The sequence below is a fragment of the Cynoglossus semilaevis genome, chromosome 8 (genome assembly GCF_000523025.1).
Source record: "Cynoglossus semilaevis isolate Cse_v1.0 chromosome 8, Cse_v1.0, whole genome shotgun sequence".
Classification (NCBI taxonomy): domain Eukaryota; kingdom Metazoa; phylum Chordata; class Actinopteri; order Pleuronectiformes; family Cynoglossidae; genus Cynoglossus; species Cynoglossus semilaevis.
The window spans coordinates 8400360-8420495 of record NC_024314.1 but is presented as its reverse complement, the minus strand read 5'-3'; the positions used below and the strand labels follow the sequence as shown (position 1 = coordinate 8420495).

At 41.1% G+C, this 20136-nt stretch overlaps 1 protein-coding gene across 9 annotated transcripts in view; it reads right to left on the bottom strand.

Moving 5' to 3' along the window:
- Positions 1 to 20136, bottom strand: part of rbfox3a (RNA binding fox-1 homolog 3a) — a 413293-nt gene that overhangs the window by 15262 nt on the left and 377895 nt on the right. For 8 of the 9 annotated variants that reach the window (XM_017034186.1, XM_017034191.1, XM_017034194.1 and 5 more), the window contains 6 exons: positions 16532 to 16624; positions 15051 to 15111; positions 12848 to 12901; positions 5169 to 5301; positions 3919 to 3958; positions 3692 to 3756 (listed from right to left, as the gene is read on the bottom strand). In XM_017034186.1, the coding sequence (XP_016889675.1) occupies positions 3692 to 3756; positions 3919 to 3958; positions 5169 to 5301; positions 12848 to 12901; positions 15051 to 15111; positions 16532 to 16624 (446 nt within the window). The remainder of the gene's footprint in view (positions 1 to 3691; positions 3757 to 3918; positions 3959 to 5168; positions 5302 to 12847; positions 12902 to 15050; positions 15112 to 16531; positions 16625 to 20136) is intronic. The other variant, XM_017034193.1, reaches the window with a different exon arrangement.

Sequence of the window (20136 nt, the reverse complement as noted above, 5' to 3'; positions counted from 1 at the left end):
GAGAGCAAAGATAAGTCTGCGTGCTGTAGCCCAGGCCTTAGATTATGTCCAACAGAGCCAGGCCACGGACGGGAGCGGGAGACTACATAAGGAGAGGACGGGCTGTAGGAAGGGTGAGCAGAAGGAAAGAAAGGAAGGATGTGAACAAGGAAGTCTGGGGACACAAGACTTGAGTTTAAAAAGGACAGTGGAAGAGTGGGGACACAAGAGTACTTGAGTTTAAAAAGGACAGTGGAAGAAAGGAAGGAAGGAAGGAAGGAAGGAAGAAAGGAAGGAAGGAAGGAAGGAAGAAAGGAAGGAAGGAAGGAAGGAAGGAAGGGAGGGAGGAAGGAAGGAAGGAAGGAAGGAAGAAAGGAAGGAAGGAAGGAAGGAAGAAAGGAAGGAAGGAAGGAAGGAAGGAATGAAGGAAGAGTATAAAACAAATGATAAAACAAATGTTATGGTAGGAAGTAAGTGAGAGAGGGAAAGAACATGTCATTGATGAAAAACATTGTACAACATTGACAGAAATCAGGTTAGCCATTAAACAAGGAAGCAGAGAAGGGGAGGGAATAAAGGGTCTTAAAAAGAAGGGAATAAAGTAGAGAATAATGGAGAATAAGAATTAAGAGGAGATTGAAGAGTAAAAAACAAAAAGGACAGGAAGAAAGAAAAAAGGAAAGGAATTAAAAAGACAGAAAAGAAAAGGACAGAAAGGGAAAAGTAAAAAGGAAGAGGAAGTGGATTAGTTAGACTGTAGATAATTAAGATAAGTGGAATATTAGGAGAAAAGAAAGGGAGATTGGAAAATGATGAGAGAAAGAAAGAAAGTAAAAATGAATGAATAAAAAAGAGAGAAAGAAAAAAGGAAAGCAAGAGAGAGAGAGAGAAAAGTAAAGCATAAAAGAGTGACGCAGACTCCGACTGCCGAGCATCTTGTGTGCAGAGCTGTCCATGGTGCTGATATCACTACCAGTGTCATTTTAATGACTTCCACTGACAGTTTTAGTGGCCAGTAAATGACTAATGCCCCAGAGCTGGACCGCTGATATAGAAATGTAAGGTTTGATAACGGACACACTGAGGCTGCTGGGCTTTACTAAACTTTAATAAACCATCACAGTTATTAGTAAACTTTACTGTCGGGTCGAAGTTTAATTCCACCACATCATTGTTAAACAACATTAGGTGAGATGTAACAGCAGTATCCGGACCTGATCTGTCCACACGTATAATTCTGATTTCTATATTTAATATAGTCAGGAATTTCAGGTTAGGTAACAGGAAAAAAAAGGCAAGTTTATGTAATGTCCCCAAAAGTGACATAATCCAGCACATGGCAGTGTGACAGTGTGTGTGTGTGTGTGTGTGTGTGTGTGTGTATGCATTTGTGGACTCTGGGGAGACAGAATAGAGCAAGACTCTCTCAGTTGCCAGCTCATTCACTTTGTGTAAGACCTCTTTTATCCAACAATAAATAAAACTCCTTCACAGCCTCCAGCCTTTTACCCCATCTCCTCCCAACTCCACCCCGCTGCCCAGACTTCTCTTTAAATCAGAGGAGCTCAAAAATCGAATGAGACATGCAGCATATAAGATGAGCTGTAGGGAGAGGTGGAGGGAGGTAGAGACTGAGAGAGAGAGAGAGTGAGGGAGTGGAGAAGGATACGCTCTGTGTGAGCCACAGAGGGAGCAGGAATAATGGTTAGAGAGAAAAGGAGGGAATGTGAGAGGGGGGAAAACAAAGGAAATAAAATAATTCTGGGGAGCGACGTGCCCCCCTCACCTGCTCTGCTCTCCTCATAATTCTCCTGAGAACGCTGCTTGCTCCCTGCCTCTGATAAATCTTACATTATCGTAGGCCTACAGGCTCTTGCTGTTCCTTATCAGGCCTGACACGCTCAATCTCCCTAAGATTAGCTCCCCAAGCAGTTTCCTACACACATCAAGACAGCCCTGGTAGAGGGTGCAGGCAGTGCTCACAAACACGTGCGCACGCACACACACACACACACACACACTTCGGATTCTCTCCAAACACATGTCCCTTTTGATCCGGAGGAATCACTAGCACACGGTGTGTTCCCAAAGAGCCGGGGGCAGCAGCAGCAGGCGAGGAGTAGTACTTGTGCTGCAGAGCAGAGCCCACGGCAGAAGAATTGGCAGGGGCAGAGGCCAGGGTGGGGATGATAAGGTAGGGCTCGAGACCCCTTTAAGGTTTATGGATTAAAGGTGAGAGGATGACAGGGCGCTCCGAGGGAACTGACAACTGAAAGATGGAAAGGACCACACTGCTCGCTCGCTCACTCACTCACTCACTCACTCTCTTTCTCTCTCTCTCTCTCTCCTGCTTCTGCGTGTGTGGGCTTTTGTTGTGCATACACACACACACACACACACAGATGTACACATCGTTTCTCTCCTGCAGATAGATGGCAGCAAGTTAAAAGTTCTGCTCCTCATCCTGTCCTAAAAACTGTCAGATTGAATATGGTCTGAGGTCTGAGGACGGAGCAGCCTCTTTACTGTTGCCCACCTTTGATGGTGGACTGACACCGGACCCATTTGGAACAGACTTTCCGGATGAAAATCATGTTCACCCTGTAGCCTTTTGGCTGTAAAAAGTATTGTCTCTGGATTGTACCTCAGATTTTACTCAACTATTCTCTAGCTAACGAATGCACGAATTCGCATTTTTACGTTAAAAAACTACATGTAATTTGCATTAAAAAATCTTGTTAAATGTGTTAAAAATGAAGGAAGCACAATCTATGCCTAATAAGTCACACAGTCATACACACACGTTATTTGCACACACTGGGGAAAAACATTCTTTCTTTCAGTGAAGCAACTTGGGCTTAAAGTCCCATCTTCACACCCAGAATGCATTGCTGCATCAGGCCAGATTAATCGCTTTAAAATCTAGCTCAGCTTCTGTTCTTTTGTTTTGAGCTGACAGATGACAATGATTCATAAAGAGTCTGGTGAGGCAGACCAACACTGTGGTGTCAGCCCACTGCCCTGTTCAGTACATGTGGGGACACACATCACATGACCATCTCTCATCACATGACCATCTCTCATCACATGACCATCTCTCATCACATGACCATTTTGCCCACAATACATTTGATGTCATAGTGGTTCATGTGTTGAAAATGACTAGGATTTCCTGCCAGCATTTTCCATTGTTGGCTAAGGTCGACTCTGTTGACAGCGCAGTGTTAACTAAAGTGTAAAAAGTGGAGTTGTAGCAGAGAGTACTGCAGCTGTGTGATTACTGAAATCAATGTAAACTGGAGAAACTGGCTTGTACTTTGCATATTCATAAAGTCCAATATAACGTCTTTCACACTCATTGCGGCGCACTCCATTATTCATCCTCAACGTTCTTTCATGAAAAAAAAAAAATGAATGAAATAAAGTAAAATGAAGCCGATGCTATCAAGTGTGAAAATGTCCTGTTCCATGAGCCGTGAGCCTGACGTCACCGCATCCACCCAGGGATTTCACAGGTTTTAGTGAGTGGAGAAGGACCTTTTTAAAAATGGAAAGACCATTCATCAATATGTCTGTGCAGCATTTACAGCAGGAACACACGCTGAGCGTACTGTATGTGTGTGTGTGTGTGTGTGTGTGTGTGTGTGCGCAGGAGAAAAGGATGAATACGATTAAAAACATAATTATTTCATGGAGTTAAAAGTTGACGTACCTGTCACTGTAAGCAGCTGCAGCAGTACCAGCTGGCTGGGCATATCTGTACGCTGCATACCCTCCCTGAGGAGACACGGGGCAAATTAATAATCACCAGGAACTAAGAAAAACACAACTTAACAACCAAAGGAAAACAAAAATATATACATATATCAAATTCTCAAAATACTCAGGAAACTTGTTAAACACATGCAGAACATGAAATAAATTCAGATTTGGACTTACGTATATTTCTGCCCCATAAAAGCCATCCTGGTAAACCACACTGTTGACAGAGGAAATCAAACATGATCTGATTTGAGGGAAAGAATTTAGAAGGATCTGTAAACTTTCAAAATAAAATATCTTTTAGACTTTATTCTCTTAGTATTGGGGTATGTATGACATGTTTTTTTTTAATAGAAATGACTCTGGATTCTCTTCGAATGCAGTAAATTATTAATTTTTTCACTGTGTCCAACTGCGGCCTGGCACCAAATAAGCCATGCACTATGACCAGTCTGCAGACCGGGGCTTGAGGACCCCTGCTCTAAACAAATGGACTTAATCTTTAGAACTTTAAAGATGAACCTTTGATTTTTTGTCCTCCAGTTTTCTTTCTCTTAACATAGAGATTAGGAAAACAGCTCAACATGGTTAAGATTTTTTTTTAACTTTAATCTCATTTAGAGAAAAATCATAACATCTAAAGTGTGATTACTGTAAAACACAGATTCCTGTCCTAAATCCTGTTAAAATGAAGGGAACTTTTCTACGAAAATCTAAACGGGGGAGCGGGGGTTGTTACTGTGTTGATCTGTACATTTATGATTCTAAAAAAGTAAAATAAGAACTATATTCCAAAAAGAATTTGAGGATTTAAAATACACGACACAACCCTCACCTCCTGGTCTAATGTAAGTGAACCAGATCAACTTCTTTAAAGTTTCTGGTTCCACTGACTAGTAACAAGTTAACAAGGTGAGTACTAACAAATCCTGCTCTAGTCGTCCTCCTCCGCCTCCTGTCTCTGCCATCTTCTCTCCATTTATCTCCTAATCCACCCCTCTCAAGCCCCTCTCCCAGTCATTTAATCTCTCCTCCCTCTCTCCATGTCTTTTCCTTTTCCACTCTCCAGGTCTGTTGCTCTCTCCACAGCAGACCTACTGGAGTGTGCAGGCCAGGTCGCAGCAGTCCATTCACAGCTGAATAAAGAATGACACATTTGAAAAAAGAGAGACAAATTTGGCCATTCTGGAATCAAAGAGCAATTTTCCGCTCTATTAGAAGGCAGCGCTTTTGTTTTCCACTCACTATTCTCCTATAAATGCAAGTGTGTGTGTGAATGCGAGCCCCCGTGTTTGAGTAATACTGTGAATTAGATTTGTGCAGTGGCGTGTTCTCAGTTGTGGAGACCTGTCATACACTGTTTATTTGATTATGTGTGTTTGTGTCACTCGGACTTGTGCATGTTGCGCGTGTCAGCAGGCACTCACGCTCCGTAAGCAGGGATAGGTGGAGGAGGAGGTGCAGCACGGAACGTGTTGTAGACGGCCCGACCCCTCCCTCTCAAATGGGCCCCTCTATAGGCCATGGCTGCGCCTGTACTGGGGTATGGAAAACCTGTCACTGAGACACAGACACACGGCACGTTAGAATATTGACCTGTTGTTGTGATGTCACAAAGATAAAGTTTATGAGGTTCAAAACAGTGTTTCTAGAAGCTTTGGAAACAAAATGGTGTAGCAGTGAACAAGACATTATTTGTCACATTAAGGGACCAAAAAAAACCTTTAGTATCGACTGATTAACTTCACTCAACAGAAGTTTGAACAGAGTCATGTCACAACTTATTTCATTGATACATGTATTTTGTGAACTCAGGATGTAACTTTTTTTTTTTTTGAATATGGAATGTCTGTCCATCATTCTCTGACTGAGACAAAATTTTAAGTCCAAAGCAGGTGAAAAGAAGTGGACGTCTGCCCCGTACTGGACATGTTCATTAACATAAAACCACACTTGGGAGTAGGTACAGTAGGCAGTGAGGTATGAAAATGTAGTATCTATATATGTAGGTTAAGAAATCAGAAATAAGTATTTACTTAAACTTTCAACTCAAAGAGTTTTTTTTTTAAACGCTCACACCAATTAGCAAAGTCAAGTAAATTTCTTGGAAAGGAAACTGACTTTTCTTGACTGTACACACGGACCATTTTCTCCCTGTGTCTAAATGATGAGTGTTTAATTACATGGTGACTGAAGCTGTAACCCCCTCCCCCCACACACACACCCCGTAATATCATAACCATTAAAGTCAGCAGGGTCAGTCAATGAGGCACTAAAATGTAAGTGATGCCGGATTTATTGACTGTTGACTGAGTAAAGTTTTTTGTGAGGAAAAAGTACTTATTTTGCAGAAATAATCCACTCAATTGGCCGTGAATGTCAGGAAACAGACTTATTTAAATCGGCTGACTGACCCGCGCTGTGGCATATTTCCTCATTATAAAAGGTAATTACATTTACTCCGACAAAGCATATTTACTGCTGCAGTGAAGGTAATTTTTTCAGAGGAGATTGGCATGTTTTAAGATGTTGAATCATGTCTTTTTGGTTTCTTAAAGGAAATTCTGATCAGAAGAACCTGAAGGGACAGACCTGGAAATGAAAAAAGAGGGAGAAGAGAATGTGACGGAGATGAAACAGTGAGGCAGAGAGTGTGGAGGAGCACAGGGGGGAGAGTTTTGGCAGCGGCGACACAAAGCAGATGGTCTGTATTGTTCAGAGTGACACAGTCCGCCTGTGGCCATCCTTCACTGTACACACACACACACACACACACACACACAGGTCACCTGCACATGATCAGAAACATATGCATGTTTCCAGGAACAGGTCTGAGTTCATACATTGTTGTGAAAAACCAAACCAACATTTTTACTGTAAAATTCATCAACTACTCGCCTGTCTCCTGTCTGTGCCGGGTAAGTGAACACACCACACTGTATTTCACATACATTTTAGTGATGTCTTTAGACTATTAACAATGTTTGTATCAGTTTTATTGCTACTAAAAATTTGAGATGAAATTGTTGCTGCCACACGAAGTTCAAACTGATCTGTAGAGGTTTAAGTATAAAACCTCACCTTTAGGACTTTGGCTGATTTATATAAAAATGTTTTTAAAACATTATGATGTGGGAGTTGTCGTCCTCATTGTAGTTGATTACTATTTACTATTTAACTTTGATCTAAATCAACTATTTTTGGACTATTTTTAACTCAACCAAATGTCACCTTTTTATCAGACTTTTCAGTTTATTATCATCTAATAATTAATATACATTAATAAGTGTATAAGTCTATAAGTGTTAGCTGTGGGCTAATTTTGTGCTAACTTTTGGATATGATTTGCCAATTTCCAAAACAAAGATTTTCTGGTTGAATTCTGATCAAACAATAACAAACAATCAGCAGCACAATAATCAGTTCTGAAACACTCACTGATACCAGTGAACTCGTGTTACTGAATACATGAGAAAGGACACACATCGGTCCAAACCGTGCGCCTAGATTCTTTTACCTCGTGGATTAAACACCATTATTTATGTTTAACTCTTGTGGTTAATGCAGTGAGGTTTTTTTCTGTCACCTAACGTTAATCATAGTCTATCTACGGCAGTGTGACTAGTTGGATCCCAGTGTTTCTGGCATTGTGGAATGTTTCTCTTTTCCTTTTTAAGTAAAAGACCAACCAGGAGCCCGTGTGGACAGCCCAGCTCTGATAGATACAGATGAATGCATGAAAAAGAGCCTTTTTAACTCCAAACACACTGTATCTCCTCCCCAGGACCCTTAAGACCTCAGAGGGGCCCTGGATACGGATGAGTGAACCCACTGTCTGCTGGAGAAAACACACAACATGCTCCACTGCAAGTGTTCAGAGAGCGAAACGCTTTCTCCTTCCCCCTTCATCCATCTCTCTCTTTCTGGCCCGACTATAACGAGTCACACAGCCGCATTAATATGCCACACAGTCAACACAAAGTCCATTGGCAATATATTCTGAGGCAGAGATCAATTCCCACCCCCCACCCCAGGACTCTCCCCTTCTCTCCTCCCCCTCTTTCTCTCTTCCTCCTACACATACACATTACACCCCCCCGCCCCCCCACTGGTCTATACGTGTGCATATACTATATACTGCATGCATGAAAACATGCATATGTGCATGTTGCTGGTATGATGCTCAGCCACATTTATATATGTGTGCAATCTGATAATGAGCTATGGCTTGTGCACGCTCCAGCGACGCCGTAATAACCCTTGAATCATGGCAGGGCCTCGTCTTGACAGCCAGTGGGCGCCATAAAAATAAACAAACAGCATCCACTGACAAATACACACATGCATAAAGCATTACACACAAGACACTGTAGGCGCACCCCCCCCCACACACACACACGCCCACACTTTATCTGACGCGCTTGCGTGTGAATTGGAGGAGGGGGAGGTGATGAAAGTGGGCGGAGTCAACAGATGTGTATTTTTTAAAACATATTTTAATGTGCTGCCTATGCAGATGGTGTTGAGGATGTGTTCAGGTAAAAGAGCCGACTCAGCAATGATGGATGGTTTTCTACAGGGAGTGTCACAGTCAGCTAGTCATTATATATAATATATACATGCACAATATAAAAGGGGAATTAAATGATTTAAATAACACTTTTGGGGAAAAAAAGAGAGATTTTATGATCCAATACCAAACTGGCTGTAAATGTTTTATCATCATTTATCCAAAATGTAAGACCTTTAACTGTAAGATATAGGCAAGGAAAGAAAAAGCCTCAACAGTGACCCCCACAGGGAGAGCCTGATATGCTGATTTTATGGGTTTTTTTTGCAGACAAAGTTAATTTAATTTAATAATTTAACAAAATCAAAGGCTTTCAAGTTTTTTTTTCTGTCAGTTGAAGTTACTATGCATACATTTTTTTAAAAATAGATGAATTAAATATGTGTGCATCTCTGGCCTGCCTGCAGTCCAGACCTGATGACAAACAAATGCTATTTCTGCTATTTTAAAATCATCTGTTCCATATGACATTTATTTCTTTCTTTAAGTTACATTTTTAACTATTTTTTATGTATATTTGGTAAAACTGTATAACAAATCCCTGATATTTGTTTCATTATTTTCAATGTTCTGGTGGCAAAAAAAAAACAACAAAAAAACAAAACCAAAAACACAAATGCCAGAGTGGATCTAGTGCTGATTACACACTTTCCAGCATATGTTCTCATTAGGCCGGGGCCACCTGCCTCTTTACCTTTCCACCCTGCATTTTGCATTTTGATCTTATTTGTTGTGTTCTGACAGGTCCCTGTGCCAAGCTCTGCATACAGTGATTCCCATGGGAAACACACACACAGTCACACTCACACACACACACACACACTCACACACTATTTTGCATACACCAAGTCTAGGACGTAGTCAATCAATCAGTATTACATTTCCCTCAGTGTCCTTCAAGCTCATGCAGTCTATTTTGCCCAGTCTCTCTCACTCCCTCGCTCGCTCTCTTTCACACACACAACAAACAGAAACACACACACACACATACACACTGTACTTCATGTAGGACAAGGCTATTATGCAAACTCTGATAAAAACATCATTAGAGGAAGACTGCTTAATTCAGTAATATCAGATTATGCGTTTGGGCGAGTGTGTGTGTGTGTGTGTGTGTGTGTGTGAGCGGGGGGTTTCTGGTTGTCGACCTTAAGATCGCAGCAGAGATAGAGTGTCCTGTATTTCCAATTTGTCTGAATTAAACCTATTCCATTTTAATGGTGACCTTGCCTGTCTTCAGATCACGTCCACTTTGTCCTGTTAATTGGACAAAAATGACAAAAATAAAGTGGAAACAGCCACATCTCCCCTCCTCGAGTTAACGTCAATACGAACGTCTGTCGTATTTAACTGAATCCAAAGCTTTTTTTTTTTTTTTTACTTTTTGTTCAATTTTAAACTAGACTTAAATGAATAAAGACGGTCAAAGTTTTGCTCACGGAGACAACAGGATGTTTAATTAATGACATCAAACTAATAGCGTTTTAAGGTCCTCCACTATATGGCCCTGTTGGCTTCACAGTTACATTTACATTCATTTAACTTATAAATGAATGACTTGATAAGACGCCACCCACGGTACACGCTGCCAGCTCTTAGCTCTGTTCCCGTCCGTGCTGTTTGTTAGGCTGAATGATTTGTGGGCCGATCCACGCCACCTCGCCACCGTATTAGTCAGTCGCCTTTTTGTGCACGCTTGATATCTCAAGCAACGCAAGATGAATGCTGACTATTAGAGGTGGCAAATTCATCCTTGGACGCTGCCTTTAGTGTGTGTGCGCAGATGGGCTTTAATGTCAACCTGGTCGACCACTTCCTCTACTGTATATCTGGACACACTATAAATGTGTCCCATGCTAATGGGTGAGGACTCTGCAGGATTTTCTCCTGGAGATCCTGTTGACTGCGGGTGAGCTGTGTGGGCCACATATGTTCACTGTTTCACTGACTCACACCATGTCAGTTAACGTGCACCAATCATCATAGGGGCCTCTGCTCTGAGCTGACTCAGAAAGTGTCCCACCAGTGAAGGACCACCGGCTCAGCTCTGGTTGATTAGTTCACACCAACGTTTATTCAAGTAAAGATGAATTGTTTTGAACATTTTTGATCTTTTCAGGACAATTTAGAGTTAAGATTGATATCTTGGGATTAAAGGAAAATGAAAAAGTCAAGTCAAATTAGAATTTCTTTTTTTTTTGGTTTCTCAAATTTCTGAATTACCACGCATTTAAAATTCCTTCATGAACAGAAACATTACATGAATAGAGATGAGAGGCACAATGTTAGAGCGGTGCCGAACAGAGTTTACTCCTAAATCTGTGTGTTATAAACAAATATTAATCGTATTTATTTGAAAACAAACAAACAAACTAAACATGTGTCAATATGTGTCGTGCACTTGTTTTCCGTGTGTACTGTAGTCTACCGGAGCGTGACGCTACGACTGGTGTACACCTCTGCTTTCATCCTCTCACAGCAGCAGAGATGTACAACATTCATGAGCCCGCCAGTCTGGGCGTGCAGTATGTGGAGGTCATACATACACACCCATGACGGATGTTGAGGTCATCCGTCACTCCACTGAATGGGATTTGCGCACAATAAACTTGTAGCTGAGCCTAGCAATGGAGATGGAGTGCGCTGTCAGCTGGCCAGGATTTATAGGGGCCGATTCAGCTGATGGGTGCTGGGAAAAGCTATCTGATAAAAGGTGATTAATTGCCCTTACATCTCACTTTATATCCTGCTTTACTTCCTCTCCAAAATAGATTAAATGCAGTCATAATTATTCCAGAAGGAATCTTAATCCTGTGCACTTTTGCTTACAGGTGAGAATTTTTCATCTTTTTTTTCATCCTTTTTTTTTCTTTCTAAGACAGAGGTGAAAGATGAGAGGAGGGAGGGAATGAGACACACACACGGAATAATTGCAGAGTGTATAAAATGAGGACTGTATCACAGATGAATGCCAGTAGATCTAAGTCACCAGAAATGTTCATAATAGAAGAACAAAAATCCAGAGTGCAGTGAGACAAAGCTGATTTTCTGTTTTTTGTGTGTTTTTTTTCTCCTCCTTCTCCTCCTCCTACAGCTCCATCCATCTCTCCCCCCTCCTGGGAGCAAGGGAGGCATATGGTGTCGTTTAGGCTTGGCAAACTTTAGTGGTGCATTTAAGACCACTGTGACTTCTGCTGTGTGTTTGTGTGTGTGTGTGTGTTTTAATACTTCCTTCTACTTCTACTTTTAACCACTAGTGTGTTAAAGCCGAGGACACTTTGGGAATGTGGACCAGAGGAGTCAAGGTTTGGACCACCAACCATTTTCAACCTGCACCAAAACTATCTGTAGCTTGTTTTCCCCCCCTTTTTTAATTAAACCTTGGCCTGAGTTTTCAATGCTTTTAACCCACTCTAACCTACTCGTGTGAGTGGGCAGAAAAAAAAGCAATAATTAACATAAAACACATGAATATTAAACTGTAAAACTCCAGACTGATTTCATTTGAAATTCTCTGACATGGATTTTTGTGAATAACTCAACGGTTCAGGGTTTGATGCTGCAAAAACACACAGAATTATTAAAAATCTGACCCCTCTGGCTGCTACAAGCCCCACATTTTAATAACTTTACGGTTAAGAGTCAAATTATTAAGGACAGACATTTCTGATGCAAAAACATATTTGACGCCCTATCAAAATGAAGACAACCGCGTTCACAAATTAACAAGGTCTGAAGGAAGACTGCTGATAATTAAAGGGGAGGAAAACAGAACGAAACGAGTGGAAAAAACACTCAGGATGCGGCGGAGAGCGAACGGCCCTGTCCATAAATGTGGCGCTGCTGCTCCGCGGGTCTGAACATATAGGTCAGGGGGGGTGTGAGGAGGTTAATGAGCCAAAGAGACACTCGCAATAGTCTGGTAAAATGACTGGATTATTACTTTTTAAGTATGTAAATTGAATTTCGGTTAAGGGGGATGGAGAACGAGGGTAATAAAAATGTAGACTAGTGTTAAACTAGCAAAGGGTAACGGTGGCGTGTGACTGTAGGCTGCAGGTGTGCGCCGCTGGACAGATGGAACGCTCTTTTTTTTTTTGCTTTTAAATGTAGCTTTGAGGACGAGCTGTAAATGTCTGTCGTACCTGACCGAGTGTGTGTGCATAAAGAAAATGTTTCCGCTGAATTTGGGCAATTTTAGAAACATCCAGCGATGATGGTCACTCATTTTCTGGTCATTTTCGATACATTTATTAAATTCATGGTTGTTTTTACTGCTAGTGAGGAGAGAACGTGAATGAATGTAATTCATTCAGGTTTCAGTGTTGACCCAATGTACAAGGTTTATGTTTTCATCATCAGTGTTTTATACTGTACATTACATAGACATGAAAAGGGTGGAGAATAAAAAAAATCAAAATAATGTTTTAGTGTGCCTGCGTTGCTTCACTGGCTTCCTAACTAACTCGTATTGTATTGTGTGTATTTTTCAAGTACAATTCTCTGAGCTCTAAAGTCACATGGATGTGTTTTTACCTGCATAAAATTCAGGACCATATACGGCTCCAACCACTGGGTTCAGCTTCCAGCCTGAAAAAGATAAGAACAACAGGTTAGCACTGGTCCTTGAACCTGGACCTTAAACTCAGCACTGACCAACAACACGGTTGAGTTGGCTCAGTGGAACAGAAGTGACTGAGCAGCAGAGTGATTCGGTGTTAAATTATCAATGATGCTTTTACTTTAAGGGGAATTAACAGAGTTCACAAAACATTTCACATGGATGAGAGAAAAGAGTTAAATCAGCACCACGGCCAGCTCCGCCTCCTGAACACTCTTTGTAGCTTTGCTAGGCTGACAGACATAAACCACAAACAACATCAACCAAAGTGAAAATGAACACTTTTGAATTAATTATTTTTTTTAATGAGCAAACATAAGAAAAAGTTCAAATTAGAACAACAACTGGCCCAATCGATGAGCAGGGATTAGACGGGGTGCAATCTTAGAGAAGCGCTGATATGACTGACAAATATCTTCATCTCACATTTGAAGGCTAAACTCTTTTGCACAAAAGAAGAAGTTTATTAAGAAATAAACTTTTTATTTTTAGCGTTTGTTATCTACAGTCTTGACAAAACTACTTGGCAGCAACTACAAAAGTCTCTGAAAAAAAACTCTGAAAATTTGGAGGCGCACCAAATTTGGGAGTCATGTGTATTTAGTGGATATGAGCAGAAAAGTCTCACAGGAAGTCAGCAGTGCCTGCAGTGCTGCTTCTTGTTGTTTTTCTTCCATAAAAAAAGTGTGTATCTTTGAGCTGGTGTGTGTTCAGGTTTGGGACTTGATGACAGTGACGAATGGAAAACCCTTCAGGGCTGATTCTGTGTCTCTGCACTCCCGAAGAGGAAATGTGTGTTTGTGTGTGTTCATGTGCGTGTATACGTGTGTCCGTCTGGCCATTAAATTCCCTTCCTTGTCCACTACTCCCCTCCTCCTCCTCCCTGAGTTTCCACAGTCCTCATCATTCTATCCCTCTCTCTGCCTCCATCACTCTTCCATTCCGTCCACATGAATGAGTGTCTGTAGAAACAGCCTAAAGGGCCTTCGCTCCCTCTTTACAAATGTCTGCTGGCTCTCTTTATTGGCTCTTTTCATTTACCCATTCACTCTCTCAGCCATTTACCAAATTCTCCTCGTCACTCTACTCAAAAATCCCCTCCTCTGTCGACACTTTCCCCTCTTTTTGCCCTTGTTGCCCTTTTCCCTTTATCTCAGCATGAATAGATTTGCCTGATATTTCAAACCAAGTCGACTGCCTCTCTGACAAATATTGATTTTATTAATCAAATGCTAACAACTGCTTTTTGTGCGAAGACAGAAAGCGCTGCCTGCCTTTTCCATTTGCAGATTTTGGTTTTCCTTCCCCCCTTTTTACAGTGCCAGCTCAATTGCTAGAATTGGGTCATGATGATTTACTTCTTCTCATAAATACAGCCATAAGATCTGCTGCCCGTTAACGTTTGCCAAGTCTGATGCTGACAGTGAAAATGATGGGGGAGAAAACTAACGTCTGAGGAGCAGCGGTTGCGGTCCAGCCATTAAATCTTAAGTCCGAGTGCAGGTTTGAGCCTCCGGTCGTTGAATGTGAAACACCAGAGTTTCAGGCCCTCATTACCTGACTCAGTGTCTGTAACACTGGGGGCTGTGAAAACTCGTCTGCGTCCATGTGATTGCACTTGAGTAATGTTATCATTAAGATAACAATCATTAATTCAGCCAAAAGCTGATGAACCCAGAAACTCTTGTTGTACAAGTGTAAAAGTTCTTCTTTTGGTCTGGTGGATTCAAGGCAAAGTTTTAAGACATGCACCGACACGTTGCAGCCACATGAGGCCGAGGATGTGGTACAGAACCAAAAATAGGATGTAAATGAAAATATGACTCAGGACAGGAAGTTGCATCAGCATACTTAAAACTACTTATTCTTTCTCTTCTTCTTCTTCTTCTTACAAATGTTAAAAAGCTTTCAATTAAAACAAATCCAAAATGTTATTTTGCACCGACCCCCCCCCCCCCCCAAAAAAAAAAAAAAACAACCAAAAAAAACATAATTTGATGTGAGTCCTCACCCCTATGGTGATCGCCCCCCATTTTGGAACCCACCTTATCAAAGGACAGCAAAAATCACAAGATTCGATTAGATGAAATGTAAAAAGAAAAAACAAAGAATACTCACCATTTGTGTACGGGTTTGCCACCTTCTTGTTGGTCATTACTCTGGCTGTGGCATTGTTGACCTGTCAGCAGACAGACAGAGATTAATTAGTGTAAGCGGGGGTCACACATGCACCCGCCTACTCTATGCTTACGCACACACTCACACAAGCAAAAACTGTGCAACGACAATAAACCACCACACCAACATTCTCCATGCCGTGCTGGAATCACTACATTCCGCCTCAGCAACTGAGGCTGCATGCAGCAAATCAAACTTAACGGTACACAAACACAGTACGTTCTAGAACATGTTCTCCAACCTGAACACACACACACATCATCAGCTTCTAATAGGAGCATGAGAACCACAATTGTAGAATAAATATGACTAAAACTATTCCAGTTAAAAAAAAAAAAAAAAATTCCACTAAAATAATCAAGATAAATGATTTATGTCAAATGTAAAACAAACAGCTTCCAAATAGAAGACGTGGAAGTCAAATGTAATTTAAATAAAGATTAAAAATAGTAGCAAAATGAAAATATATATTCAGCACCAGGTTTAACAGGACGGTGAATTAAGTGGTAAATTAGAAATAAACTTTTTTGTGTCATCAAACAAAATAAATAAATGAAAGGAAGGTAAACAAAACAAAGAATAAACCAATCAAAACATTAAGGTGAGAAACAGACGTAATAATTATGATTAAAAACACATTAACAGACAGAAAGATGACAGAAATGAATCGACTGAGTTCTGCAAATAAACACAGGACGGTTCCATCAGGCGGCTCAAATATTTATTTACAATTTATTTCTCAGGATGAAATGCGTCAGAGTGGACCTGCGGCCGTCAAGATGGTTAATCTTGAGCACGGCGTAGCCTCAAAGAACGTACAGAAACCATAATGCAGTGCCACTCAGGATTACAGTCTTTGTCATTATGACAAAAACAAAGAGTCCTTAAGTTCTTATATGCATTATCTGTCACTGACAAGGACTTTTTTTAATAAAACAAAGACATTAAAATTTCAAGTCCACTGAAGTGCTGAGAAGCAAAAAAAAAAAAAGAAGACATTCTCTGCTTTGATTTGAGGGCAATGATGTTTCCCTGATTGTCATTGGAAATAAGTGATGATTAACGTAAATTAAAACCCACTGGACTGCACACAGCTACACCAAAATGACAAAAGCCATCATAATCAAAGCAGAAGTCTACATTTGTGCTAAGAAGTAAAAAAAAAAAGACACTGCGGCACACACTGACATACCACTGAGTAGAGCTGTCTTTCTCTTTGTCACACACACTTACGGATCAGGGTTCGGCATGCAGTTTTCAAGGTGCAGCAGGCAGGTGGGAGAGAAGAAAGGGATGCAGGAAGAGAGGGAGGGGAGGGAGCACTGCAGAAAACGCCAGGCAGGCAGAGAAAGGGGAGAGACAGGGTCAAGGAGGAGGAGAAGAGGGGGCGCAGGTAAGGAGAGACAGGAACAGGCAGGCACCTCTATTTTCCGTCCTTCTACGATTGTACCATTTAGTTTCTCCCGTGCACGATCGGCATCTGCACTGGTTTCAAATGTTACAAACCCAAAGCCCTGCGGTGGCCGGGAGGTGAGGGGTGGAAAAGGGCGGACGGGGCGGAGGAAAGCAGGGGGTCCAGAAATGAGAGGATGAAAAGAAACAGAGAGAAGGAAAAAGAAGAGACACAAAGCACAGATGAGAGAGCTGCAGGTCAGGAGGAGGTCTAGTTCTAGAAGCAGAGGCCAGTGAGACGTCAAGCTGTTAGACAAACAGCAGAAACACAGCTGCAGTCGGAGTGAGAGAAGTTAGAAACAGGAGAGCAGTCAGAACAACACAACAGTACAGTAGGTTACACACACACACACGGACAAACTACACACACACACACACCACACAGAAGAGTTGACGTGTTTCATCACTAAGCTATAAAAACTTCAACCTGTGACCTGGTGATTCAACAGAACGTGACATTTTCAGGCAAAAAGAGAGAAAAAAAAATCTTTAAAAAAAAATAAATCTATGATTTCACTCAACAACCATATTCTTTATTCTCATTTGTTCCCACATTTATTTTGTTTGCAAGACAATCATTTTTAATATTTTTATGAGAATTATTAAAGAGGTGGATGACTGAACAGTCTGATGTTCCTCTTCAATATGAATGAATGATCAGTGGTGCCAAAACTTTTTTGTACCAAGGACCGTTCAGCTGGCAACGGTCCTCACTGCACCGATCACTAAAGGATCATTACATTTTCAAAATAAAACCTCTCATCTTTTGGACTTTATTCTGTTAGTATCAGTACATTTCTTCACTGTGTCCCACTGCCACCTGGTACCAAATGACCTACGGACCAGTACCAGTCCACAGACCGGGGGTTTAGGACCCCTGATCTGGACTGCAGGCAGGCTAGTCTATGCCCTCACAAATCCCTTCTGCAAGGGCTGTTTCCATTTTGGTATAAAATAGACTCAGCATTGTTTTTAGTCAGTTTGTAGCTAAAGTAACGTTGTAGTTTCTCACAGAAAACCACAAGAGGGCATCAAGATCATGCATATTTAGCAGTGGTTTCTGTCTGGCCTCTGTTCAGAGAGGAGTAAATCTGATGCCTGTAAAAAAAATGTCTAAAAAAAGTTTCTCCACACAACAGCCAAGCTACAGCCTGACCCATCAACTGATCTGCATGAACCTGAGGATTTCTAATTTTCTATACATTAAAAAAAATATATATTTTTGTGCTTCTCTGCCTGTGTAAAAAACACTGAGGTGAAACACCAGGCCACAGATTTGTAGTTTTCTTTTGTTGCCTTTTCTAAAAGTGTAACAACGTTTCCAGGAATAAAGTGTAGCATTGAGCATAGTGTGCAGTTACAGTGCAACTAATCACTCACTCACACACACAGACACACACAGACACACACAGACAGAGAGTGTGTTGTTTGGGACGTCCATATGTTAGGCTGTACACTGTGCCCATGTGGTACAGTGGCTCTGCTGTGCTGATTCCCTGCGGGAGAGCAGATAAGTGCCGTACGATTACAATCTCCCCAGGATCAGTCAGCCGTGACTCTCTGTGCCCCAGGACGCAGCTGCCTCTGTGTCCCCGTCCTGGAGTCCAGGCTGAGTTGAGTTGAGAGTCTGAAGAAGCTAAAACATGCCTGTAAGTGCTAAACTACAGAGCTGAGCCTTTATATGTCAATGAGCTTAAAGTAGGCAGAGAGCGGGATGGAGCTGACTCCCCTCCCCCTCACACCCTCCCCCACCTCTGATCACTGCCTTACAGCTGGTAATGATGAAGAAGGTCTGACTGTTATCAAACGGACAAAGACTCACACTTTCAACACAGTTTCAAATGTGTGTGTAAATATTTCTATAATGTATTGACGTTCCTTCATTATTCTAAATGGAACCCAGATTTGTGTTGTGTCTTTTCTAAAGGTTCTATGTCCCATTTAGTTGAACGCACCTCGATACTCTCTGCTCTTTGACCCAAATTAATGACGGAAAAAATCTCAAGTTGAAAAGCTTCATTTGTTGCTTCAAAGTTGTTTGCTTCTTCTGTATTTTTTAAATGATGGGCCATAAAAACAGACTCTACTACATTTTTCAAACTGTGGTTCGTCACCCACAAGTGGGACGTGCAAAACCTAATTTTTAGGACCAGATTCTATCTGAAAGTCCAAATAGGAACTTTTTGTGTTTTTGTTTTGGGCTTTTTCGCAAGATTTCTCTGTTCAATTGTATGCTGCCATCTTGAGTCTCATGTCCAGCTAGTTCTTAATGTAAAAAGAAAACTTTGAACATGTACCACAAGTGCTTTTGTTAGGTACCTTTGAATACTACATTTAAGAGAAAACAATCTTTATTTGTGAACCGCTGCAGACACATATGTGGACGGGTGTAAAAGAATGGATCTCTGAGTTTTCCAGGTGATGTGACGGTGGTTGCCGGTCATTATACCAACCTCACAACTAGGTGTGTTAATTTATGTGCTCTGCAGCCAACGATTACTCACTCTGTTGCTTCCTTCTACAGCCTAACCTGCGCACACTGCAGGAGCCACTGAGATGAAAATTATTAGCATATATAGACGGTGATAAATCAAAATGAAGAACTGTCACCAAGTGTCTAAGCAAGCTGTTGTTACACAGAGAAAGACTGGGAACAGCTTCAGTGCACACACTTACATGAACAAGGTTGTTCACTGGAGTGTGTGGAGGAACAACATTCTTCACACAGATAATTTCTCATTTGTCTGATAAAGGTTTCTCCACCTGTCCAATAGCTGCTGAGCCCAAGTGTAATTTCACTCTGTTGTCATCGCCACAGAAATGGAGGCCTCTCTGCCCAAAGTGTCACAGAGTCACAGAGTTTGTTTTCTCTGTTTTAATTTTAAATATATATCGTTTATTTTATTGTGATAACTGGTAAAAATTGATTAATTAAACGGAAATATACTTAGTAAATAAAGATCACCTCACAGTGATAGCCCAAACAGACTGCAGGGGGCACACTTGCTGTCTGTTCAGTTGCATGCTTCTAATTATGAAATGGAAACTATATGTACAGATTCAAATATTGTTTAGTCGACTGTTTCATATCAACTATTCATTAGTTGTTCTAGAAAGAATATTCTCTTTAGGCTGAATGATTGCAGTTTTCTGCAGCTGTAAACAGTCAAAAGACTTTTTTTTTGGGTTAAACTTCTGGTATTTCATTTCTGGGCGTCACCAACTACTCCGGAATTTAGGCTTCAAGAATTATGAATTTTTATATTTTTGGAGTCTGCATTTGAAAAGGTGAGCATTTGTTTATTGTGGTATTACTGGAATACTGTAGTCTCTTCAGATAATGTCTCAAAATGAATGACTTGGAAAATATTGTGTCCTTCACCATCATACAGTCACAGTGGTAGTTGTTCCTAATTTGTCTGATCCGTGAGATTTTGACAAAACTGTCTGTAATATTACAAGCCATCAGAGTCAGATTCTTTTTTTAATAACCAACACTAATAATCAAATACAGATATTTTGACAACACTGTAACAACCCTGACTGTTTCATACACAGGTCACATGATGCAGCC